Source organism: Eptatretus burgeri, chromosome 8 (genome assembly GCF_056783735.1).
Source record: "Eptatretus burgeri isolate ZD-2024b chromosome 8, Ebu_testis_v1, whole genome shotgun sequence".
NCBI lineage: Eukaryota > Metazoa > Chordata > Myxini > Myxiniformes > Myxinidae > Eptatretus > Eptatretus burgeri.
The window spans coordinates 28,273,591-28,300,635 of NC_140968.1; the positions used below are offsets into that span (position 1 = coordinate 28,273,591).

The window sequence follows — 27,045 nt, forward strand, 5'->3', positions numbered from 1 at the left end:
CGGCCCCCCCATGGGCCCATGGCCTACCGCGGCCGACTAGCCTGGTGCCCGGGGTACCCACTCAGCGATACTCACCTTTCGCAGCCACGCTCCCAAGCCCGTCAACAGGGCTCCTGCACCCCTCCAAATGGGTCTCGAGCCTACTTTCCCACCAACAACAAAACGACCTTCATTTTTCAATTTGACTAACCCAGCTAACTCACTTTACTCTGACCCCGGGGTCCCTTGGGCGGGAGTCACTCCTCCCCCCAATCACTCATCGCACCATGCATTCCCCATTCACTCCACTCACACAGACCCGCTGGCCTCACTCACTCACCAAGCACATGCCTCACAACTCACCAACTCTTCAACACACACACCACTGAACTCTGCCATTTTTCTAACTACATCCCCTAACTAACTCGTGCTCCCACGTCGTCCCTTAAACTACAGCACGTTCCATTTAACACTACGTAGCTAAACTACGTCCCCTCTACACATCCAAAGTCTGTCTCTGTCTCCAAAATAATCCCATTTTATTTCCTAACCTAAATCTGGCTACAATCCCTCTAACTAATCCATTCCACGGACTCCATGAGGACTTACCCCTGCCCCATGATGTCGGTCTAACTAAGCTAACCCTTCCCCCTAACTAGTTTCCATCCTGTGCCCAGGGGAAGGGGGTCTTTCACCCCTTGCCCAGGAATCCTGTGCACCCGAAAGTGAGGCTTGCTTTTTCCTTTTTTTTTTTTTTCCATGCGCAGCACCTGCGCGGCAACTCAGAGCTCACGCACTTTGCACCTGTCCGTGACGTCATGCAGCTGCACGTGTTCCTCGTCCCTCCTTGGACGGTGCCATCCGGCAGAGATACCCCTCCTGCCGGATTCCAACCCCACGTGCAGCCATGACGTCACCGTGCGCATAAAAAAACAAGCCCCACGTCTCGAGGGGTTCCCCACGCGAACACATGTGCTTTGTCCGTTGGAGCTTAACACACACGATCGCGTGGAGAACCCGTCCGGTCCAAATCCATTTACCTGCCTAAACTTTGTCCGTCCGCGGGATCGGCAAATCCACCGCGTGCGTTTCCGGACCGGGACTTCACTCTCGCAAGCGAGCACGTGGCGGTCTCGTGCGTTGCACAGCACGAACCGCGTGCTCACTGCTGGGCGAACCCGGCACGGTCCCCGAAATAGCTACAGCCGCTACACGGCTTTCGTTTCTCCCATGTCGCCGTCTTCGTCTCCATTCAACCCACGCACACCTGCGTGTTACGACGCACACAGTCCACTCCATCACATTCACACGGGGAGACGCGGCTGCGTGCTCCCGCATGCCAACCGACATCTCCCTCTATACCGCTCTCTCACACACACGGTCTCCCTGGCACACAGCGACCTTGCACACGGCCGTTCACTCACGCGTGCCTCACTACTCACACAAACCATACTACTCACACGTGGTGCTCCATTCACTCGCGCGGGGGCACTCACCCGCGGTGCCTCACCCACACACGCGAGGGCACTCAACCGCTGTGCCTCATCCACACACCGTGCCTCACTCATACTGGCCGTTTCACTCACACACACGGCCTCTTCCACACACGGTTCCTCATCCACACACGGTGCCTCATCCAAACACGGCGTGCTGGGAAGCACGTACTCTGGCACCATCGCCACCACACCACTCACACACGGGGTCGCTTCCACACACGGTGCCGCACTCACACCTTGCACCACACACCCAGGGACAACCACACTGGGGATTCGTGTCCCCACAAGGGTCTCCGGGGCCTCTATACCCCCCAAGCTCTCCGTGCACCCGTCCACAGCACTCCTCCCCTCGACCTCGCAAAGCACGACCGAACTCACCTGGTCGTGACTCGCCTCAAGGGGGCATACTCCCTCCCCTCGTTCCTGGAGGAGGCCATCCAGCTGCTCGCACCGGTTCCCTGCACGCTCCGCGAGCTCACCCCCATTATCCTCCACTACCTCCGTGTGTGTGTGTGCGTCACTTACCCCGTCCTCACCGTGCAGTCTCTCCTCTATCGTTCCCTTCCCGGCTACCGTCACTGCCAACTCTTCACCCTTTACCTCCCTTGTCTCAACTATTATTATTTCCTTTGTCGTCACCTCGTGTCTCGTCTCACACGTTTTGGTCTCCCCATTTAATTTTTTCCTTTCGGTCATCGTCGATTCCTCTGTCACGACCCTCGTCCAACACGCCCCCCGAATTATTTTTTCACCCGCCTCCACCGCGGGCCTGTCAGCCGTTGCACCCCCTTCCAGCTCGTTTGCTCCCACACGTGGAGTCGCCATTCCCAGCTCCCTGGTCACGGCCTTCATGCCCGCCTGCAGGCATCGGCCCATGTTCTGCGTCTCACCCCGTAGCTCTTTCATTTCTTCCTTCATGTTTGCTTCCATTCCGTTTATTTGCTTGTTCATTTCGTTTTTCATTTCATTTGTATTTGTATCCATCTTTTCGTTCATGCCTTTCATTTCGTTTGTATTTGTATCCATCGTCGTTTTCACTTCATTCATTTGCTTGTTCATGTTCGCAATCATCTTCGCTGTCGTTTCCGCATACATTTTTGCCAGCATGGTGTATAGCTGGGTCATGTCGGGTGCGCTTGGGTGAGCCGTTTCGGCAGGGGTCGGGGAAGGGTTTTGGTGGAGAGGGGGGGGGGAGGTGTCATACACCGCGGCCGCTGCCGCACCCACCTCAGGTTCTGGGTTCAGTTGGGCGAGTCCGTGTTCCTGCACAATCAACATTTCCTGCTCGGGGATTCCATCCTGAGCCATGGATTCTACACATTCTACATCCATTTCTAATACCCCCGGCTCCCGCTCGCCTTGAGACGCCATCTTGCTTCTCGTGAAGGGTTAATTTGCTCGCTCGTAATTTGGAGGGAATCGGGGGTCGCTTCTCTCACCCCTGGACCGATTCCCGTGAATTCAGCCGGAGACAGGAGAGCCTGTTTTCCTGTTCTCCGATACCAGTGCCGCGAGGAGGGCGATGAATTTGTATCGCACGACCTGACACCAGTGTTGCGGTCTTCGCGCCCGCCGGCGTGCGAACGGCCACGTAACTCGAATCGCGGCACGTCGCCCACCGGACGGACAATCCAGTCGTGACCCTCTCGGACTAACGCCGGGAACCAGTCACGGGTGGACCTTTTGGTCTCACCGCGATCGAGCCAATCAGCCCCCGCGTGGGATAGGGTTGCTCGCCAAATTCGACCTACCTAAGTACCCACGCGGAGGGTAGACCGGGCGATCGCACCTCGCCGCAGGTCGACTTCGGACACGGGCCACTTAAGCGACCCGTTCCGTACTATCAGAATAACCGAGCGGTGTTATCGTCGACCTCGACGGTTCGATTAATTATCGGGCGTACTCAGCCCACTACCAACCCTTTACGTGAAGCAAGATGAGGGTTCAATGGGGGAAAAGACGAAGCGAAGCGGGAGAACAGTTCAACAATAAAGCACATTTATTCGCGGCACACGGGAAGCACACAAATACAATTCCACCAAAAGCACACAAAAAAAAAAGAAAACACAATTCCATTTACACAAAAAGCAAATATAAAAGCGAAAACAATGCAGAGCTAATACCGACTACCGAGCACACGGCAACACTTATACAATTCTACTTCACAGACGGCGCCGACAACACATACCCAAAACCAAGGAAAAGAAACACCCTCAAGGATGAGGCGGGCCTGAGGCCGAGACGGGGTCGCGCCTACCCGTCTGGTGATGAGACGCGGAGCGGCGATGGCGCCGCACTCCGCGGGCCTCGCGGACAGTGCCTGGCAGGGGGTGGGAAAAAGGGGCCCCCTTGGTCGCACTATCTCAGCGCGGGGGGGAAACAGGAGGGGGTTGCTGATGCTCGGGGTATAGAGGATCTTTATTATCCCTGGTGTGCGTCTCCACCTCGGCCAGGTCGCGCTGCCGGCCTCCCTCGGGCGTGCAGCTCCTGGCACCGACGCGAGCACCCCCTCGTCCGACTCTCTTCAGCTTCTCCAGCTACTGCAGCTACTGCAGGCTTCGGGCTCCAGACTTCCACACTCGTCCCCTCCGTTCCGACTCGTTCTCGTTCTCGTTCTCGTTCTCGTTCTCGTTCTCGTTCTCTTGACTGACTGACTGACTGACTGACTGACTGACTGACTGACTGCCTGACTGACTGCCTGACTGACTGCCTGACTGACTGACTGACGGACACCGTCCTTTTTATCCCCCCCCCCCGTAGCTTCGCCTTTGACCCCCTCCCTTTGACCTTTCACCTCGCTCCCCATTGGCCCGAGAAAAAGTGGGCGTGAAGGCTTTTTGATCCACAAATTTGCATATATCGATCGCCCTGGGGGCGGGGCCAATTCGCCCCTCGCTCACCGATTGGACGGCAAAAAGTGGGCGTGTGTCGTTTTTGATCCGTTTTTGAAGCACAAAATCCGTGATTTTGTACACGCTGTTCGACGCGCGTTCTGCATGAGTCCAACACCGGTACCCACAGCGGGGCAAGAACGGTGGCGATGCTACGGTTGCGAGGTGTGACGGGAAGGTCGTGGCGGTTGTGGTGAAGCGGCGTTGTGGTTGGTGGTTGATGTTGTGGTTGTGATCATGGCGGTTGGTCCAAAATAAAGATAGTAAAAGAAAACGGCTATCCTGAAGAGTCGCAGCTCGCATAAATGACATGTATTCCCACTAGACAACGGGTTTGGGCCTAACTACACATGCACTTACCGAGATACCTCACCTAAGGGACCTGAATGGTGGTTTGCGAATCTGGTAACCACAACAATATATATATATATATATATATATATATATATATATATATATATATATATATATATATATATATTGTTACGGCTGTGGAAATTCGCAAACCACCATTCAGGTCCCGTAGGTGAGATATCTCTTAAGTACATGTGTAGTTAGCCCCAAACCCGTTGTTTCGAGGGAATTTATGTGATTCATTCGGGCTGCGACGCTTTGAGTTAGGCGTTTTTCTGTTCTATCTTTATTTTGAATCAACCGCCATAACCATCAAACCACCACCATAAACCTTCCACCACCCTCACCTCTCTCCTTCTACGGCCATTCCCACACCACCTGTGAACACTGAGCGTCGGGCTGTCCTGGGCTCGTTTAGCGAAACGCACCGAGCCGCGAGTGCAAATAGCAGCCTTTCCGAGGGAAAATTCGGATCAGGAATGCTACACGCCCACTTCTGATCCGTCCAATTAGCAAGCGTGGGGCGGCTTGGCCCCACCTCCAGGCGCGTCTGTGTGGAATCAAGATATGCAAATTCTAGGATCAGGGGAGATTCACGCCCCTTTTCCTCCGTCCAATCGGCGAGAGTGGCTCCGCCCCGAGCTCATCCTGATCCGGAAATTTGCATGTGGGTTTTCCTGCCAGCCTATAAAGCGCCGAGCGCAAGGCGAATCATAGCAGAGTTTTGGCAGTCAAGTCGGGTTGGAGAGCGGAGTGGAGTCGGGAGGCGAAGGCGTCGAGGTGGTTTCTGCAGTCGGCTGAGGAGAATTGTGGGAGGAGGCCAAGGAGCTCGGGTCCGAGGCAGGGAAGACGGCGGTCGGCAACGAGGTCGCGGTGGGATCGCTCGTCGCGGGACCCAAGCCAGCCATTCTCCTCGCCCAGGGCATCAACAATTTCCCCCTTTCCCCCGCGCTGAGATAGTGCAAAAAGGGGGCCCCGTTCCCACCCCACTCCAAGCGGTGCCAACGAAACCCGCGAAGGAGCACGAAGTCGGGGCACCGCCGGGCAGCCACATTTGCGGCTCGTCACGAGGACGCGGGTAGGACCCCCCCCCCCCGGTCTCGCGGACCTGGCCGCTCCTGCAGGTCCCACGCAAATATTGGCCTACAGGCCCATCTGCCCCCTTGCCTATGAGGGTGCCTTCTTTCCTTTGCTTTTGAGTAAATGTTTGTCGGCGCCGTCTGTGAAGTAAAACTGTATAAGTGTTGCCGTGTGTTCGCGTATTCGGTCGTAGCTCTGCATTGTTGTTTTTGTTTTAAATTGATATATGTGCATTCTGACTGTTTGACTGTATGTGTGTGCTTTTCGTGGGCTGGATAATAAATGTGCATTATGTTGAATTGTTCCCCGTTTCGCTGCGTCCTTTCCTTTGTTTGACTCTCCATCCTGCTTCACGTAAAGGGTTCATAGTGGGCTTAATACGCCCGATAATTAATCGGAACCGTCGAGGCCGACTATAACACCGCTCGGTTACCCTGATAGCACGGAACGGACCACTTAGGTGGTTCGTGTCCGGAGTCGGCCTGCGGCAAGGTACGATCGCCCGGTTTACCATCCGCGTGGGTACTTAGGTAGGTCGAGTTTGGCGAACAACCCTATCCTACGTGGGTGGCCGATTGGCACGATCGTGGTGAGGTCGAAAGGCCCACCCGTGACTGGCTCCGGGCGATAGTTCCCGGAGGGTCACAACAGAATTGTCCGTCCGGTGGGCGAGGCGGCCGCCATTCGAGTCGAGCGGCCGATCGCACGCCGGCAGGCGCAAATTCGCAACAATACACATATACATATATATATATATATATATATATATATATATATATATATATATATATATATATATATATATATATATATATATATATATATATATATATATATATATATATATATATATACCAATAGAAAAAGACCCCGAGGAACCAAATGACCCAAAAGACTCAGATGACCCAAAAATCCCCAAGAACCCAAAAGAGCAAGAGGACCTGAAAGTCTGCAAAAGACCCAGATGACCCAAAAGTCCTTGAGAACACAAAAGACAACAAAAGATCCAGATAATGCAAAAGACCACGAAGACCCAAAAGACTCATAAGACCCAGAGGACCCCAACCTCCCCCTGAGGATCAAAAACACGCTGAGAACCCAAAATGACCCTGAAGACCTTGAGGACCCAAAAGACCCAAAGATCCCTGAAGACCCAAAGGACCCATAAGAACCTAATGACCCAAAGACCTCAAGGACCCAAAGACCCACAATACCCCAAGGACCCTAAAGACTCAAAAGATACATAAGACCCACAAGACCCATAAGACCTCTTTTACCTTTAAGACCCTGAAGATGTCTTTTACCATTAAGACCGTTTTAACACTTTAAACACCTTTAGATCCCTTCACCCTTTGGACCTTTTATACGCTTTTGACCCCAAGAACCTTTAGAACTTTACACCACTTAAGTCCCTTTAGACCCCTCAGTCCCTCCAGATAAATTAGACCCTTGACCATTTAGAGCTTTAGACCATTTGGACCTTTTTATATGTCTGTCTCTCTGTGTGGCTTTGTTCCTTATGCTTGACCACATCTTTTAGGTTACAAATTCCAAAACTCGGGGTGAAAATACAATTTTGTGTGGGGGTTAACATAGGCTGTGTGGCTGTGGCCTCACGCAGGGGTGTGCGGGAATGGAGGTGGAGGGGTGTAAATTATAGATACAAATTTGTACCTTGCAGCATCACCTGGTGGTGGTGGCAGAGCGGATTACAATTTCCTTTTTTACCTGGGCAATGCTGAGGTTAAAGCACTCTTTGCACGGATAAATTTGTTCCCCTTCCTTTCTCCACCCCAACCAAAAGAAAAAAAAAATCCGGAAGGGCGTGTCAAAGCCCGTCATTGTGTATGACAATTCCAGCAGGAAGGGACATCAGCATGAACAGGGGGCAAAGGAGGGGTGGAGAAGGACGTGAGGATGGGGACGGGGGGGGGGGTGGTGAAGGGGTTAAAGCACTATGTGCACGGGTAAATTTGTCTTCCTTTCTATCTCCTTCTCACCCAAAATGTTTGGCAAACAGGACGAGTAATTGGTCTGTCAGCGAAGCGATGGGTAGGCTCTGCTAGTGTATATATATATATATATATATATATATATATATATATATATATATATATATATATATATATATATATATATATATATATATATATATATATATATATATATATATATATATATATATATATATATATACTAGCGATACCCGTGCACATGCACGGGATAGCAGTACAACATAGCTAGTAGCAGACGACAGACCGTACACGGGGAATGACAAAAATACGCATTGTGCAAAATGCAAGTGGTACTATGGAACGCCAAGACTTTCCAAACATTGTCAGCATGTCCGCGAAGTGCCACAGCAATTTCATAGGGATCGTGTGACGGCGAGCCGAGTTTTTAGTGTGCAAGCTTGGTATTATAATAGAGATATATACACAAAGATATATATATACACACACACACTGAATACAATGGAAGAGCTCATGGAAGAGCAGGGTACAGGAGAGTAAAAGGGGAAATGTTATGACAGATGGTCAAAAGTTGGACACAATATGCGAAGGAATTAAAGAAATGGGAAAGAAAGAGAGAGAAATGGGAAAGAAAGAGAGAGAAAGAGAGAGAAATGGGAAAGAAAGAGAGAGAAAGAGAGAGAAATGGGAAAGAAAGAGAGAGAAAGAGAGAGAAATGGGAAAGAAAGAGAGAGAAAGAGAGAGAAATGGGAAAGAAAGAGAGAAAGAGAGAGAAATGGGAAAGAAAGAGAGAGAAATGGGAAAGAAAGAGAGAGAAATGGGAAAGAAAGAGAGAGAAGAGAAAGAGAGAGAGAGAAAGAGAGAGAAATGGGAAAGAAAGAGAGAAATGGGAAAGAAAGAGAGAAATGGGAAAGAAAGAGAGAAAGAGAGAGAGAGAGAAAGAGAGAAAGAGAGAAAGAGAGAAAGAGAGAAAGAAAGAAAGAAAGAAAGAAAGAAAGAAAGAGCAAAAGAGAGAAAGAAAGAAAGAAAGAAAGAAAGAAAGAAAGAAAGAAAGAAAGAAAGAAAGAAAGAGAGAGAGAGAGAGAGAGAGAGAGAGAGAGAGAGAGAGAGAGAGAGAGAGAGAGAGAGAGAGAGAGAGAGAGAGATAGAGATAGAGATAGAGATAGAGATAGAGATAGAGATAGATATATATATATATATATATATATATATATATATATATATATATATATATATATATATATGAAGGTTGGGTTAGGAAGGGTTAATGGGATAGAAAAAATGGGGGTAATGAAGATTATGGGTTCGGATAGTGGTGACATGAGATTGTGGAGCACCATCTGCTTGAAGCTCTGAAAGGAAGACTGAGATTGAACCATTTCAGAAAGACAGATACACAGACAAGGGAAGTGAGGAACAAAAGAGAGTCGGTGTGCAATCAGCTTGGATATTAGGAGTTTAATCAGGAGGAGGACTGAGAAAACAGAGTAGGGAGATAGACCGGAGGAGAGGTGGTAAAACAGAGAGACCACTGATCTGTTTGCATTGTGAGAGTAACAGTCCTTGCACTGTGGCCTCATCGAGGGAAATGCAAATACTACAGATTCCACAGATTCAAAATGCCCACATTCCCCCTCATCCCCACAATAAGATGAATAATTGAACAAAAAGCTGGAAATTGTTTCTACAATTGCAGCTGTATTTGCTTCCAGAACTTTCTGACTTTTAGTGGCCCAAACGCACATGGGATACCATAATTCCTCGGCCTACGGTATCCCTGTAGGCCATGGCATTGCGATTGTAGACGCATGAAGAACCCAAAGCTTATATCATCGACTCGGGATGACCGAGTTAACATAAAAGAAAACTGTCTCCCAAAAGTGGTTTTTCTGGTCAACTGAGAACTTTCTACTGGGATGATAAGTACAAAAATGAATACATCATGCTTCCATTACCCAGGCTGATGACAATGCAAACTGACAACTACTGCTGTGCTACAACGGGGGATTCCTTCATGGGTAGATTAAAACATTTATCATGAGGGGAGAGGGAGGATGACCAAAGAAGAATATCAATAGGTCTACTGAGGATGTAAAAAATCCTGTAAGTAATCAACTTTGTACATGCATGAGAAACCCAAAACCTGAACAAAGGCCCCAGGGAGGTGAAGCCATGCCTTTGAAACCAGGATTCACCGGTAATCAAAAGGGCTTGGGGGTTTTGATTCGGTGCAAAATTATATAATCCTATTTTGTGTTTCTGAATGTTATCAGTGTGCTCCGAGTGCTGAAGTGCTGCCCCTGTTTACAGAGCCTGAGTTTTCACAATGTCCTTTTGATCTCATAAGAGAAATATGGATGCCCTCCCCCTCTCCCCTCCCCTGCATACAATTTCCTTCATACATTATGGCAGAGAGAACACTCTAATTATGTAAATATTTCATTTTAAAGAGTTTACCCTCGGTGATGCACTTTATATAATGTCACCCAACAAGCTTCTTGTCTAATCTCGCTTCCAATTGCAGGGGTTATCCGGCTTAACATCACAGTGATCATGACCGGCATGGAGCAGGTGGTGGAAGGTACGGAGGAAAGGGCAGGGTATGTTGTGGCATCGTAAAGGTAGTTTATTAAATCCTGTTATGGGGACGTGGGTGACACATAACACTCTTTTTATTGGAAACATTTTGTGCTCATTCCAAGTTGCCCAGGGGGAAAACCAAGAAGGATTTTCAGCACAATTAATGTGCCTCAAAATCACATAGTGTCTGGAAATGGACCTGTTTGTCATCCTGAGGCCAATCTAACGTTTAAATCAACTCTCGAGTGAATATTCATTGACAAACTACATTCTATTCTAAAAGTATCTGGAATGATAATTAGGGAAGCATCAGAATGTCAGATAGTGTCATGAAAGAGGAGAAACATATCGCTAATGGTGATTCAATAATTAATTCAATCCAAATACAAATCCAATGGGACAATACTCTGGAAAGAGCGACAGTGCTGCCAAAGCAGTCTCCTGGGTTATTGGGCACAATCCTGGATGGGTCACCACTCTGACACTGGATACTCGAATGGCTCGATCATCCCGGCAAGTTGGTACTCATTTTGCCGACCTCAGAAGGATGGCAGGCTGAAACAACCCCAGCTGGTATTAATAAAATGGCCAAGCAGGATTTGAACTCAGGAGCTGCAGATCCTAATCCCACCACCCTATCCATTAAGCCAACACCAGGCATATTCAATGAATGACATGTCAGAATTGATCATGAGATGGATTGTGGATCATGAGGACAAATATATATATATATAATAACTAGAAGGCGTCAGGTGGTATAATGAAGGTGGTCAGAAGACCTGAAAGGTATAATGAAAATCATGCAAATGATGTCACTGTCACCTTGACCTTTGAACATGGTCACAATTTGATACCTGTATATTGAAGTATTTTAGGTTTATCGTCTTTTTGTCCCTAAAAAACCCCCTGCACTTTAACACGGGCGACTTTGTTGGCATTGAAACGATGTTATACATCAACGGATTGCCGCCATTTTGGAAATGTGTCATCTGTTCCCCAACCCTGACAGAAATCTTGCGTTTTCACAATGATCAGAATATCAAATCTGCTCGTCATTTGTAGGTGATGTTTTCCAAACTCATTTGTGTCAAGTTTGACGATACGTAGCGCAAACACTTTTGGTCGCATCTGTTTTATGCAAATGACATCACTGTCACCTTGACCTTTGACATACATATATATATATATATATATATATATATATATATATATATATATATATATATATATATATATATATATATATATAGTCAAAAACACATTGACCACCTCACTTTTGTCTTTGGGAATCCCCGGGTAAAGTTTGACGAAGATAGCTTGAAAGCGTTCATGGGGTTATCGCACTGACAGAAAAACATACAAACAAACGAGACAGACAAAACGAGACAGACAAAACGAGACAGTAATCATAAAATGATGAATTTCTTAATCAATTGCCGAATAGAATACCTAAACCATCACTGTTTCATCCGAATCTGTAACTACTTTTCGAAAATTAAGTTATTCATTGTAAAATGAATAATTAATTGATTTAATAGATTAATTAATAAAGCAAAAACACTCTTTATAGCCAAATCACTTGGTCACTGCCATGTCCAAATTTCAGCTTCCAAGCTCAAAAGGTGCCTGAGATATTGCCCAGATGAGAAATAAAATAAATAAGCAATAAATAATCGAGAATAATTCAGTAAATAATAATTAATTAACCGATGAATCAAAAAAATTAAAAAAAAACATTTTTTACCAAAGCACATCTTCACTTTTGTCCTCAAATTTTAGCTTCCTTGCAAAGAAGATGGCTGAGATATCGCCCAGACAAACAAACAAACAAACAAACGAAATTGCTCGTTGAGCAAGGAATTTCCGGAATAACTTTGTCATATCTCCATGATCTCTGAAAAAAACAAAAACCTGGAAATCAATTTGGTTCTTATAAGTCGATAGTGCTACTGTTTAATGAGTTATAGCACTTAGTTTGGTCATGATCATAACTTGGAAATCAATCGGACTTGAAATGGCGTTTTGATCGCAATTTTAAATTTTTGACCCGACCCCCGTGACATTCGACCCCCGACAGCTAAGAAGGGTGTTGGTGTGACACCCCACTGAGACATATGGTTGGATGCAGTATTGGAAGATGCACATTTTGGATTTGGTTTGAAGTCAATATGACCATGTTAGCGGACGATATTGCGAAAATAAGAATTTAGGTTTTTCGGTGACCTTGACCTTTGACCTAGATTCACCAAAAACGACAAGTGTCGAAGTTGGACCATGGCCGACGTCTGTACCCAGTTTGGTCATGATCGCTGAAACGGTGTGGTTGCTACAGGGTAAACAAACACACAAACAGACAGACAGACAGACAGACATACAGAATGACACACACAACCGACCAACATAATTGCCAAAATCCGAAGGATTCTGGCAATTAACAAACAAGAAAACAAACAAACGGAGTAAAAACTGAGTACTCCCTTCCTTTGGTGACCAGCAATGACGTCATACATCGCCTGGATATGGAATTTTAAATTTTTTTATCTACAATGTCAAGGCTCATATAAGAGCTAACACACAGAATGTACAACAAGGGGAGCAGGAGACAAGAGGGGCAGGAGACAGAAGCACAAAACAGTGGGAACAGAGACATTAGGAGATCTGTGGAAGGGAGAGGGATGGGGCAGGGAACATGGGGAAACAGGATGGACACTACAGGGACTTTCAGGAAGGAAAGCAGGGAATTTGAAGGAGGTGGGTTTGGGGTGGATTCGTGGGGGTAGAAAAGATCGTGGTTTTGGATGGGGGTGGAAATAAGAGGTGATGATGAACAGCTGTTTTGAAAACCTGGAGTGAAGAGTGGGATTGAAGAGAGAGAGTGGGAGTTTGTTCCAAAGGCGGGATAAAATAGGAATGAAAGAATGAAGGTGAGCAGTGATTCTTGATTTTGGTGGTTTTACCAGAAGGTCGCAGTGTGCAATAGGAAGGAGCCGCGTACAATAACCCGATGTACATACATAGAGCAAAAACACGCGTACGGCTTCTGTGCATATTTAATGCTCGTACATCATGGTCGTATACCTGGGATCATTCCAATTGCACTGGGCCATGGACTAACACCCAGACCTAAGGCCTGAGGCCTGCTGATCTGTGCTGCTTCATGCAATGGCAGCGCATGATTTTAATTCGGGAGGAGTAGGGGCAGCTGTCCAGCCAATGGGTGTAAAGCAGTTGGGTGTGGCCAGTGCAGCTGAACACTGACGCATGTATATATAATACTGTATATGATATTTTCTTGGTATAAAAATGGCATAACTCTGTGAAAAATTGACGAAACACCCTGAAACTCGAACTTGTTCCGTAACTTACCATAATAAGGCCAGTTTCAGTTGAATATGTTAAAGGGTTTGGGAAATTTCTGAAAAACCATAGGTGGGGCAGACGGCAAGCCTCTAGTCCCCTCTGATGAACCGGGTAAGGGACTAATAATGAGAAGTAAACAGGATAAACGAAGAGATACAAAGGAAGAGTAGAGTGTGCTGCACAATGAGTATAATCAATCCATTTATTCCAAAGGTAACTGAATGAAAATGGTAGGAGGACATAAATACGAGTAGGAGGGATGGTCAAAGAGTTGTATGAATGAGATAGACAATGTTTTTCACGAATGGGCTGGCCAGGCCTGAAATTCGACTGTAGACTATTTGGACAGGAATTTGTAATTTGTTCAGGGTGCTGGAGATAACTCATCTACTCCAAACAAAGAACTATGTGGGATCTTTAACCTCGACCAAATAAGGCTGGCACATGGGACACCCAGTTTATCGTCCTTTGGATGGACGGTACACACTATGATGGATCACCCAGCATGCAAAACACCAGGGTGGCAGTTTATAGCTGGGTCGGGTTTTCAAACCTGGGGTGCTCTTGCGTTATTGTGAGTATTTCGTTCGTACAACCAACCTTTTGAATGTCCCTCATATGAAGCCATCTGGACTTGCTTCTCCAGTCATCTCCTACCTCCACACTCCCCAGGCCACCCAGGGGTCGCACTCATTTCTCTAGAAAACCTCACCTGCTCACCCTCCCAATGTCCAGGCTGGTTGCCCACCTGCATTCGTTCGTCCCCTTGTTTTCCAGATTGTGGAATCGTCTTTATATGTCTGTCGTCTAATATTCCTCATTCGAGTTTTCAAAATGCATTACCCACCACTACCTCGTGCACTCAGCCATATACGTCCACGGTCTTCTCCACACTCGCTGATTAATTATTTCCCATTCTGTTCCTCTCTGGGACATTAAGCTACTCATGTTTGTGTTGTTCCTCCTTTCCTAATTGCGTACATCCATCCTGCCTCTCTACTCTTTGGTAGATTTGTGAATCTACTGCCCTTTGTCATTCAGGTCTTCCGTGAGTCCAGATTATTGTGCAGAAAAGCTTGGTGTTGGCTTTACGGTCAAGGTGGTTGTTTTAAGATCCGAAGGTCTTGAGTTTGAGCCCCTGTCGGCTGTTGGGTTGACTCAGCCTGTCATCCTTCCGAGGTCGGCAAAACGAGTACCAGTGTGCTGGTAACAGGGGAGCACCGCATCAGCAGCATAGCTGCACCTCCAGAGAACGATGCAGCCGAACAGCCACAGGCTCCACATGAATAAATAACAAAAAAATTGTACAGAACAAGTCAATAAATGGTTGAGAAATTGAGAAAAGCAAACAAGGTCAACACGAAATGATTTCAAAGTCGTGTAAAGTAATGAAATGTAATGTGTGTACATGTACAGGGTGTGAAGGGCACATGCTGAGTTGCACTTATTGCGTCGAAGATTCATGGAAGAACTTCTTGCACATCAATTGATGAGAAAAATAACGTAATTTAATAAATTCGTGAATTGACTTTCATGTGAGGCCAGAATTACTGATCAACCTTTGTAAACTACAGCAAGATGTAAACTTGTGTGCCGAGTGTAAACATCTTCGTCTTCAATGTATAACGTCGTTACAAGCCTCCCCTCTCGCTCAAAACCACAAAGGAATTTCATGAATTCATTACCTCTCCAGGTGGGGTTCAGGTCAGCTCAATCAGGGAGTGGTGAAACGACTGGAGATGGCCAGGTCAAGCTACAGAGATGAAAAGTTTGAAATTTTTGAACAAACCGTTTGATTTTTTTGACACAGAACCGAATGATTTCTGAGTGCTTAATATGCCAGTGGATTAAAAGTGTTGGGACAATTTAGATAACTTCCCTGTCTCAAAAAAAAAAAATGACGTGGCAAAAATTGGAAATTTTGAACCTATGACCCCCCCCCCCAGCCCACCCCTCCTTTGACCTTTTGCATACTTATGTAATATGTAAATGGTTTCTTAGATACACAGTAAGACAATACATAAGTGTGGATAAGTTGTATGAGAAAGGTAGAAGGAATTTGAGATCGGGAAGCAGCAGGGAAAGGATGGGAATGGTAAACGGGAAGAAAAGTTCATAACAGACAAGAAAGACAGTGCCCTTCACATCAAAGGGAGACAACGGTTCTTTATTTTCGTTTGTACTTGGGATAGCAGGGAGTAAAATTGGGTGGTATTTGGGTGGGGGTTGAATCAACAAAGACCACACTCATGATTATCAAGACCCACATGACACCTATTAGAATCAGAACATTTAAAATACAAGAAACACTCTGTTCCCCCTCTATCCCCATTGCTACACAAGGCACAATCCAATTACATTATAAACCCATCAACAATCCCTGCAACAATTACATCCTCCGAGGAAGACAATATGCCACACGTTAACTATGTGTGGCATGGCATTGTCTAACGCTCCTCTTTTCCAATCTCAGTCTATGTCTTCCACTCAAGTCGCTGTCCTTGTGTGTTGCAAAACTTTGTTACAAATGTTTAACACACTAATTTCATTTTACCCCCGAGCTTTGAGCGTTGCACACATTGGCAGTGGACTTCGGTAATGAAGTTTCTGGTTCAATATCCAACAACAGAACACTTGCCAATAAAAAAATCACAACAACAACAACTACAGAGTTCATACAATACACAGTGTTTATACAATACAATACACCCCACATATAATACACAAGTTCATACAATACACCCCACACAGTGTTTAAGCATAAAATCCAATCGAAATGAAGTAATCTATCTATAATTCCAGCAATGTGTGTGTGTGTGTGTGTGTGTGTGTGTGTGTGTGTGTGTGTGTGTGTGTGTGTGTGACCACTGTTTCTCGACAACCACTGCTCCGATCTAATTGAAACTTGCCAGGTATATTGCTGGGGACCTGAGTATGTGCCTTTTCAAGGTTTGATATTAATCGGACAAGTGGTTCCCAAGTTATGGCCATTTATTTACCAAACCAATGACAGGACACGTTGCTGCGTAGGCGTGGCCGTTGGGGAAGAGATCCTCAGCCGCGTTCCCCATTACAGGTAGCAACGTACGGACTTCTGGATAGTGATTACTTACTGTATTCTAATAATTTCTCAATATCTTATGCGCATTTATAGATAAACATAAACACAATCCCCCAATCCAGTCGTCGTTTACGAGAGCGAAGGAACGGCCTGTGTTTTTTGTTTGAAAGTTGTTTTTATTTTTTGCACGTACGGCCACGCACGTACGGGCACGCGAGAGCGAAGGAACGGCCTGTGTGATTGTTGTTTCTGGCACGCGGTTTGAGTTTTTCTTTATTTTTTTGCACGTACGGCCACACACGTACGAGCATGCGAGAGTGAAGGAACGGCCTGTGTGGTTGTTGTTTCTGGCACGCGGTTTGAAAGTTGTTTTTTTTTGCACGTACGGCCATGCACGTATGGGCATGCACTAGTTCAATTTAAATAAGATAAAGATTTTAAATGTCGGATAAATAAATAAATTCCGGAAGTTTACAGCCATTAACGCAGTGGCTTTTACACCTTATTTAACACGTTATATTAGTTCTTCATGCCTGTTGTTTGTGTCCTTTATGACATCCTTAAAGACAGCAAGTCTCCTGTTTGGAATGATTTTAAATTGTCTGACTGCCAGGCATTATCACACTCCTCTCTGTACATGTGCAGTTGGGTCGATTTCAGAGCAAAAGTACTGATAAACTGCAGATTGGTTTTCCAATTTCATGTTCCGATATGTGTTCAAAATATAGCATTCAATTCAAATTATGCTGTTCCTCAATCTTAAACTGAAGTTTGCGGATGGACAGACGGACGGACGGAAAGACAGAGACGTGAACCCATCACTTGACCCCACTTTTTCGCTTTGCGTGCATGGGGTAACGACAGCAACCACAACTGTGACTGTGCAGTATCATTAGCACATCACGAATCGATAGGTTTTATCATCCATGAGACACGATACGAATCGGACAAATGGCACCAATAATCAAGGAACATACAACTGGTCCCTGATCACAATGTTATGGGAATATTTCATCCCCTTCTATGACTCTTTCATTTACAGACTACATAACCGATTCTATAATTGGTTACAAAAGGTTCTGGTGTAGAATTGAAAGACAATGAGAAGGCACTTGTGTAAAGTTTCATCACTCCAATGAAAATTGTCCACAAGGTTTCATTGGCGAGCAATGAATCGAATCTGGACCAAAGTGAGACGTAGAATTGGATTTTAAGTGGGAAGCGCGTCATTACTAAACGGGCAAAGAAGCAGAAACAAAGCAATCATTACGGTTAATGTATATCCTGCTGTTATGTATGCTCGTGGGACGAGTATTCGAGAGCATGGTTTGCGGGAGGGATCGATGCTTTGGCAATTTCCGAGAGAATTTTCACTGCTCGGTCTTCGCCGGACACCAAAAAGCATTGCGGATATCAACAAACATCCACTACCTTTAAAAAGGGCACCAGTGAAGTTGCTGTCCTCCCGACTTGCAGATGTTGTAAAGTTGAAGATGTACAGTCATCACTGTAAATACTATTACAATATTATTTTTTGTTCATAAAGTCGAGGCTCATGGAAGAGGATAGAAAGCCACACACTAACAGTGGGACAATACTTGGATGCAACAATAGGATGAGTGAACATGAGGAAGACAGAGAAGAGGAAATGAAACACGACAACCTGCAAATACATGCACAGAGGTAATGGAGGTCATTGAGGAGAGTAAAGACAAGTTGGGTCAACGGAACAAGATCGGGTTATTTAGACTGTGGTAAAGAATCAAGAAGATCGATGTTAGCCAAAATGAAGTTATTAATAAGCAAGGCCATAAACACATGGACAGGGTATTTCAAAAGAAACAGTGCGGTAGAAACAATTAACACCTCTTGTGCAAACAGATGTCTTTCAGAGGAAAGTATTATTGTCAAATACAACAAAGACATGGTGGGTATCTAAATTGAGCGAGTCAATGATACCTGCAAGTAAACAAACATACATTTTAATTTTAAGATTAGGTCAGGTCAGGTCAGGTGTGGGAGCATGTGCCAGAACAGCGTGTTGCTGCATCCACTTTCCGCCGGTAGTCCAGGGGCCTCCGTCTGGCCTTCCCCCAGGCAGATGCCAGGCCCATCCCCATCTCCTTGAGATGATGGTCAACCTGCTGCAACCACGAGGCACGTGGTCGGCCCATTGGCCTCCTCAACTCACGAGACTCCCTCGCTGAGAGAATCTGGTGACCAGGATCAGCGTCAGGAAAACGAGCCACATGTCCATACAGCCGCAACTGACGCTCATGGACTATGCAGGTAACAAATCTCATCTGAGTCTCTCTCAGCAACCGCTCATTGGACACAAAATCCAACCAGCGATAGCCAAGGATTCTCCGAAGAGAACTGGTACCAAAGGGATTAAGTCTCTGTCTCAGATGCCTGGTCAGAGTCCAAGTCTCGCATCCATAGAGCAAGACTGGAAGCACCAAGGACCCAAAGACTCGGACTTTCGTCCTCCCGCACAGGTACCGGCAGCGCCACACCCCATGATCCAGTGAATCCATGACTCCCCAGGCCCGACCCAGGTGTCTATTGACCTCTGACTCACAGCCAGCAGAGACATGAATATCACTGCCAAGGTAAGTGAATCTCTCCACGACCTCAACATCCTCACCACAAACAGACACAGACAGGACAGCGGCATACAAGATGTCATTGAAAGCCTGGATCTTAGTTTTGACCCAAGAAACCTGTAATCCCAGCGGCTCCGACTCCTCATTCAGCACCTCGAGGGCCCCCAAGAGGATATCCAGAGTCTCCGCAAAGATGACTGCATCATCTGCGAAATCAAGGTCCGAGATCTTGACATTCCCAAACGATGCACCGCAGCTTGATCTTTCCAACATCCTCCCTAAAATCCAGTCCATACAAGTGCTGAAAATTGTGGGGGCCAGTACACACCCCTGACGAACTCCAGTAACAACTGGAAATAAGTCAGAGATGGTACCACCACACTTCACAGCACTCTCAGTGCCAGAGTAGAGATCAGACATCAGATCGATCAGTTTTGGTGGCACCCCATGAAGACCAAGAATCCTACAGAGGGCATCCCGATTCACTGATTTGAACACTTTACAGAGATCCACATAGGCTGCAAGCAGCCCCTGCCGAAACTCTCGTCTGCATTCGGTGAGGACCCGCAGAGCAAGGATACGGTCAATTGTTGACCTCTTCGGTATAAAGCCTGACTGCTCTGGACGCTGGTGCTCAAGCAGATGGTGGCGAACCCTATCAAGAATTATCCGAGCAAAGACCTTGTCCGGCACTGAGGGCAGCGTCACCCCTCAGTAGTTGTTTCAGTCTTGGCGATCACCCTTCCCTTTCCAGAGAGAGACAACAAGGCCCCTCTTCCAGTCAGTTGCGATGATGCTTGTGTTCCAGACAGAGCACAGAACTACATGCAACGACACGAGTGCAGCATTTCCACCAGCCTTGAGAAGTTCAGCATGGATGCCACAGATCCCTGGAGTTTACCCCATTTCAACCAGTTCACCACAGCCTGTGTTTCCACAAGCGAAGGTGGACCAGAGTTGATTGGAGGGTCAGCAACAGGGATTGTAACACCATTGACGTCCAACTCGACAGCTGGGGGATCAGCCTGGTACAACCACTCAAAGTAACCGGCCCAGCGCGCCTTCACTTCAGACTCCTCTGTTAAGAGCCTACCACTCTCTGCTCTAACTGCAAGGATGGGCTTGGATGAACACAATGCACGAATTCCCTTATAAGTGGGACGAGAATCCCTTGACCACAGGTGATGCTCTACCCCCTCACAGATTCCTCGCACATAGGCCTCCTTGTCCACCCTTAGCAGACATACAGTTTTATGCCTCAGCTCCCTGAATAGCTCAGCTCTGACATTCAGCCTGTCCGTGCGAATCTGGTCAATGGTATCCAGTGTCTCTTGAGTGACAAAATTCTTCTTTGCCTTGCGGTGAGTTCCAAAACATCCACCGGCAACATCAAGGACGGCGGTCTTGAGGGCACTCCACAACTCTTCAGTACCCCCCAAAGCATCCTGACTGAAATCTCCACTCAGCTTGTTCTCAAACTTCTCAGCTACCCTCTCATCCTTGAGCTTGCCAACATCCAGCCTAGCCTGGGATGGTACCATTCTCCTGGATTTCAGGTGCAACTTCAGAGTTGCTACAACAAGCCGCTGGTCAGTATTGAGGAACTGAGCTCTCGGGTAGACCCTGCAGTTCTGGATCATCCTCCAGCAACCATCAACGAGGACATGGTCAATCTCCTTTGCCACACCGCCAGCGTTGGAATACCAAGTCCAGCGATGAGCTTGTGGGTGCTGAAACCATGAACCAGCCACCCTAAGTCCATGACTTCTTGCACATTCAAGGAACCTAGTGCTATTCTGGTTCATAGCTCCTGACCCATGGGGACCATCACACATCCCATAACCATCCCTATCAGTTCCAGTCGATGCATTGAAATCCCCCAAGACGAGAAGTGTATCTCGTCTGGGGCAATGATCAACCACAGACTCGAGCGTGGCGTAGAATGCGTCATTCACGGTGAGATCACTCGCCTCAGTCGGAGCATAAACAGAGACCAGGGAAATGACACCTAAGGAGTAACGAATCCTTAGTCTCATAATACGCTCGTTGACTGGTGTTACCTCAATTATCATTGGAGTCAGCTTATTGGACACAGCTACAGCAACTCCTTGGGTATGGTAACCATCAGAGCGACCAGACCAATAGTAGGTGTAACCACCCACCATTATCTCGCCGCAATCCAGTCTCCGAACCTCAGAGAGTGCTTCAATACCGATGTCCAAACGCTTGAGCTCAGATGATAACAGAGACAGATGATCATCCTCTCTTCGGGATAGGACATTCCAGGCACCCACCCGATGGGACCGCCTGAGGTTAACCCAAGGAGACCGCCGTCTGGTAGACGACACCTCAGCACCACACCGACAAACACTCCCGCAATCTGACCCAGGGATGTTACCCCGTGGTTTCTCTCCTATCATCAAAGATTGGGGGTCCCAAAGGCTTTGCCCCAATCCCGTCATCTGGTGAGCTGCCCTGCGAAGGGAAGCTGCACAGGAGGTACTCCCACGGAGAGGATTTTCATATTTGTTTGCGTTTTTGTGTTTTTGTGTTTTGCGGAATGAAGGGTTTTACCGTGGCTGGAGTAAAAATCCTGCCACCAACCTCCTAATAAGAAGTAACCCAACTGCAGGAGGACGTCCGCAGACACAGGTGGGCACTAGATATGCATGGCCGTTGGCTCACAAGGAGCTCCTCCGCCCTTTGACAGGTTTTGTTTTTAATCCTGCTGGGTGTCCATATCCAAACACCCTCCTCACCAGAAAACCTGGTGGGGGAGAGGGTTTAGTCGCCGACAATCCGTCCATGGAACAGGTTAGTACAGGTTTACATGATACCTGGAGCAAGTCCCAGATCTAATCTGGCCTGACCTGACACCTCAGATTGACACCTAAGATTTCAGATTAACAAACACATTAAATACAGATTTCGTGAAGTGCACAGTTACTTTTGAAATACCTTGTACAGGGTGGGGCATTTATATGCGACACATTTGCAATCTCTCTCGCCGGAAGCAGTCTTGGCATAACTAATTGTTGTTTTCTTTCTTTTACAGATAATACTTGAAAGTTTTTAATGATGGAGCACTTTAAATGTAATGAGCATTTATTTTTTTAACTTTTAATTTTTTTTTTAATTGTAATGAGCATGCCAATTTCACAAACAGGGTCATCATGACAGATGAGGAACACTTTGATTCGGCAGATTTAACTCCACCACATTTCTTCCTTTGGGGGTTTCTGAAGGGCAAAGTGTATAATGAACATCCAACATCGATCGATGAATTGAAGGCAAACATCACTGCCACCATCCGCCCTGTTGATCAAGAGACATTGCTTGCGGTAATGAACAATACGATGATCCGCTGTCGTGAATGCACGAATTCGAAAGGGGCCCATTTGTCTGATGTAATTTTTAAGAAATAAAGAATCAAAATTGATTTTAAAAACTTGAAGTCTGTGCCGATGTTGTTTTGAAATTTTATTTTATTTGGTTTCGAAATAAAAAAAAAGTTATAATGATAATAAAACCGTCAGATATAAATGCCCCTGCCTGTATATGAACGTAAAATTTGCGTTTCACTTGAACATATTCAAAATCATCTTACATAGATCTGGTCATGTGTGAAACAGGCAGAATTTGAGGTCCAGACCATCACCCTGCCCTGCAATACCGAGATTACAGTTTATAGCTGGGTCGAGATTCAAATCCAGCCGAGACAGCTTCGAGGTGAATGTGCGTGCTTCTAAGCCATCTTGACAGCCCTAACAAGTCTATAATTACTGCACAATTGTCAATATAAAATCTGTATATTAGGTACAAGAAAGTACATAGGCCACAGTGCATTGAGGCGTCACCTGTATAAAGATGCTGATGACAGACAAACCATTTGGGCTTTGTGCTGCCTCAGACACATTGGCATACAGCTCGTGGTTGAAGTGTATCAGTTGAACCTGTGGTCAGGAATGGAGGACAGATGAAAGCAATTAAAGTCAACAGACTTTCAAAAAGTATAAACTAATCACTAAAAACCTGCATTAATTTAAGGCACTTTTGTTCTTTAGTCAACATGTTACCATAGATTATCCTGAGAACCACTGGCTACCTGGCAGGCTTCGATAATACTTTAGTCACTTATTATTTATTGTAAATGCTCTACGAGTCTCGAATCCACTTCCTTGCACACAAAACCATCTAAGAGCAGCACACAGCTGTTTCACTCACTTCACCAGCAAAGGACTGGCCGTCCAAGCAATGTTCAGATCCACGGATGTCGATCGCCCCAAAATGCAGCCGAACCTCGTGCAGGTGGTAGCTGTAGGCCAGAGGTCCTCCTGAAATGTTCACCGGGTGCTCATTTTCTAGGCGTAGCACAACAAACCGCCCTGTGTTGTACATGGTGCCGTCAACCTGCCATGCACAAAATCAATTACCACATTGATTATGAAAGACCAACAAGCACCTTTTTGGAGCTTCCTGGCTACTCTACCGGCCAAAAGTTTGAGAACACCCTCATTTTTCCAGTTTTGACTGAAATTCAAGCAGTTCAAGTCCAGTGAATAACCTGAAATGGTACAAAGCTAAGTGATAAACTGCCAGAGCTTAAAAAAAAAAAAGTTTAGGTTATCAAAAACTGAAAAATAATGTACATTTTAGAGTTGTTAAAAAGGCCCTTTTCAGGGAACAAGTAATGGGTGGGCAACTGCAGCTGTTCTGCAGCAATGGAAGTAAATTAAGCCTTGAAAGTTGATGCAAACAATTCCTGCAGGTGTCTCAACTTTTGTTGATTAGTTACAGACCCTCTGTATGTATAAAAGTAGTGTTGGAACAGACTGTGTTGCCACACCCTCTGAAGCATTATTTGAACAATATTGCACTGCAGGAAGTAGTATATTGCTATCATAATGGAGAGAAAAAGACAATTAACAAAGGAAGACAGACAGACCATTATAACCCTTAAAAGTGTCAGTCTTTCCTTTAGAGAAATTGCAAAAAAGCCAAGGTGTCAGTGAGTACAGTTTCCTACACCATCTAAAGCACTTGGAAAGTGGAGGAAACTCTGAAAGGAAGAGGTCTGGCAGACCCAAAGCCACAACACAATCAGAAGACAAGTTTCTGAGAGTCAACAGCTTGCGCGATAGGCGGCTCACAGGACAGCAGCTTCAAGCACAGCTTAACACTGGTCGAAGTAAGGAAGTTTCTGTTTCAACTATGAAGCGAAGACTTTGAGCTGCAGGTTTGACAGGTCGAGTGGCAGTAAGAAAGCCATTGCTAAGATGGCAAAATAAGAAAAAGTGGCTTGCCTGGGCCATGAAGCACCCCCAGTGGACTACTCAAAACTGGAAGAAGGTCTCATGGACTGATGAATCAAAATTTGAAATCTTCGGTTCATCACGCAGGGTTTTTGTATGCCGTGAGTAGGCAAAAGGATGGTCCCTCAGTGTGTGACGCCAACTGTCAAACATGGAGGAGGAAGCGTGATGATCTGGGGCTCTTTTGCTGGATCCAGAGTCGGCGACTTGCACAGAGTGACTGGCACCCTGAACCAAAAGGGCTACCACAGCATTTTGCAGTACCATGCAGTACCCTCTGGTCTCTGCTTAGTTTGTCAGGGGTTCATCCTACAGCAAGATAACGACCCAAAACATACCTCCAGGCTATGTCAGAACTACCTTCGAAGTAAAGAACAAGACGGTCGGCTTCAAATCATGGAATGGCCAGCACAGTCTCCAGACTTAAACCCCATCGAGCTGGTTTGGGATGAACTGGACAGAAGGGTGAAAGCAAAGCAACCGACAAGTGCAACACATTTGTGGGACCTTCTGCAACATTGTTGGGAAGAACTTTCTGAACAATATTTAATTTCCATTGTAGAAAGAATGCCACGAGTATGTTCGGCTGTTATATCTGCAAAAGGTGGCTACTTTGATGAGTCAAAAATTGAGATTAAATTTTGTTCAACAAAACGATTCCATGATTTCTTTTTTTTATCTGCAATTGTTTATTTGTTCTATGCTTTAATTTCAGAGTGCATTGAAACATTAAACTGCTTAAATTTCAGTAAAAACTGGAAAAATGGGGGTGTTCTAAAACGTTTGGCCGGTAGTGCACTTCATTAGGAACTCCGAGCTTTTCAATGATGTTCATATTCCGGTGAACAGGCACCCGAGAAGAACAAGTCTGGACGAATAACCTTCCGATTGCCAAACAGGACCGATCAAAGGACTACTGTACAGACATTAAAAAGGTCTCGTACATTGTCTATCCTTATCATTGTCTATCTAGACTGTAAGTAAGATCAGCATAACATTCGTGCACTCTCCTCTGAGTCTTTTCATTGGAGTTTGGTATTCGATGAAATAAGAAATGACTATAAAATTCCATCTCCTGAATATTGTTTTGTGCATCTAATGAACTCTAAAATTTCATAAAAACAGTCGAGTGGTTCTGTAGTGAAGATAAAGCATTAATCAAAAATCCAATAAGCAAGGAAAATAAATAAAACACAAGCTATATTAATAAAGACAATAAAAGATATACAAACAAGCATAATATGATCAACTGAACCATTCAACAGAACTTAGAAAAGTAAAAATAATAAAACTCTTGCAAATTGAGAAATAATCATCCACAGTGTTTGTTGAGGTGCACTTCGAGGTTCAGAAGTAAAAAGGATAAAATACGGATGAACAGAGCACGAGTAAAGTCCTTGATATTTAATATGTGGGAAAATGAATGATCGCAGGTGGGTTTGTAAAGTTGTAGAACAGAAGGACGGATCCAGGAGGAGTTCGAAGGATCAGATGAGTCCTCGTTCCTCTTGTTGGTGACACCCTCATCGAATCAGCATTTCATTTTCCAAAACTAGGACGGCACTCGGTAGAGCGCACATCACACTGATAGGCCGCATCTGGATCCGGACCTGAACCAGAATCGAATTGGCTTGTTCTTGTCACCTCACCAATTCATCCACCAACTTTTTGAAATATCACGCTTCGGTGGTTTGCACATTTCTCAAGATGTCGTTTTTGGCCCCCATCTCTCAATGGTGAAGAAGCACTGAAAAAATTGTCAGATCCGTGCTCGGATCTTCACCCAAATTTCATCAATTCTTTCTCGTCACACACCTAACGTGTCCACCAAATTTCGTCCGAATCCGTGCACAACTTTTTGAGATATCCCGCTCACAGTCAAACACACAGACAAACAGACAGAGGTGAAAACATAACCTCCATCGTCCACCTTCGGTGGTGGAGGGAATAAACAATTATTCATCGAGTGTCTATTTTAATCACAGATATATAATCCAATGAAATGGATTTCAATGCAATGGAAGAGGAACAAGTTCTAAGTTTAGTTTACTTATCTCAATACAACATAATGGACAGGTAAACAATTTAGTGGAAGATGCTTTGAGTTATGGGCAAACTGGTGCACTGTTACTCCCCTTACCCCCCCCCCCCCAACCACAAAAATTAATGTAAACAAATAAAATCCCACTTAACTCCTCCACACTACTCCACACCTCTCCTCCAATCCACATCTAAAATATGAGATCCACCCTTGAGACTTTGTCGGATTTTGCTAATCTAAACCAACCCTTGGAGAGATGGTCCATGTCCGCCAATGCATCAATAATCCACACGGTTACACCAATGTTGTGTC

At 45.7% G+C, this 27,045-nt stretch overlaps 1 protein-coding gene across 2 annotated transcripts in view; it reads right to left on the bottom strand.

The window, feature by feature from the left end:
* LOC147021401 (carbonic anhydrase-related protein 10-like) overlaps positions 1–27,045 on the bottom strand; it is a 198,684-nt gene that overhangs the window by 59,601 nt on the left and 112,038 nt on the right. Inside the window, exons 4-5 of one of the 2 annotated variants that reach the window (XM_085891320.1) lie at positions 23,605–23,790; positions 23,238–23,333 (exon numbers count right to left, since the gene is read on the bottom strand). In XM_085891320.1, coding sequence (XP_085747446.1) covers positions 23,238–23,333; positions 23,605–23,790 — 282 coding nt within the window. Of the gene's footprint in view, positions 1–2,000; positions 3,601–23,237; positions 23,334–23,604; positions 23,791–27,045 lie in introns of those variants that run through there. The other variant, XM_085891319.1, reaches the window with a different exon arrangement.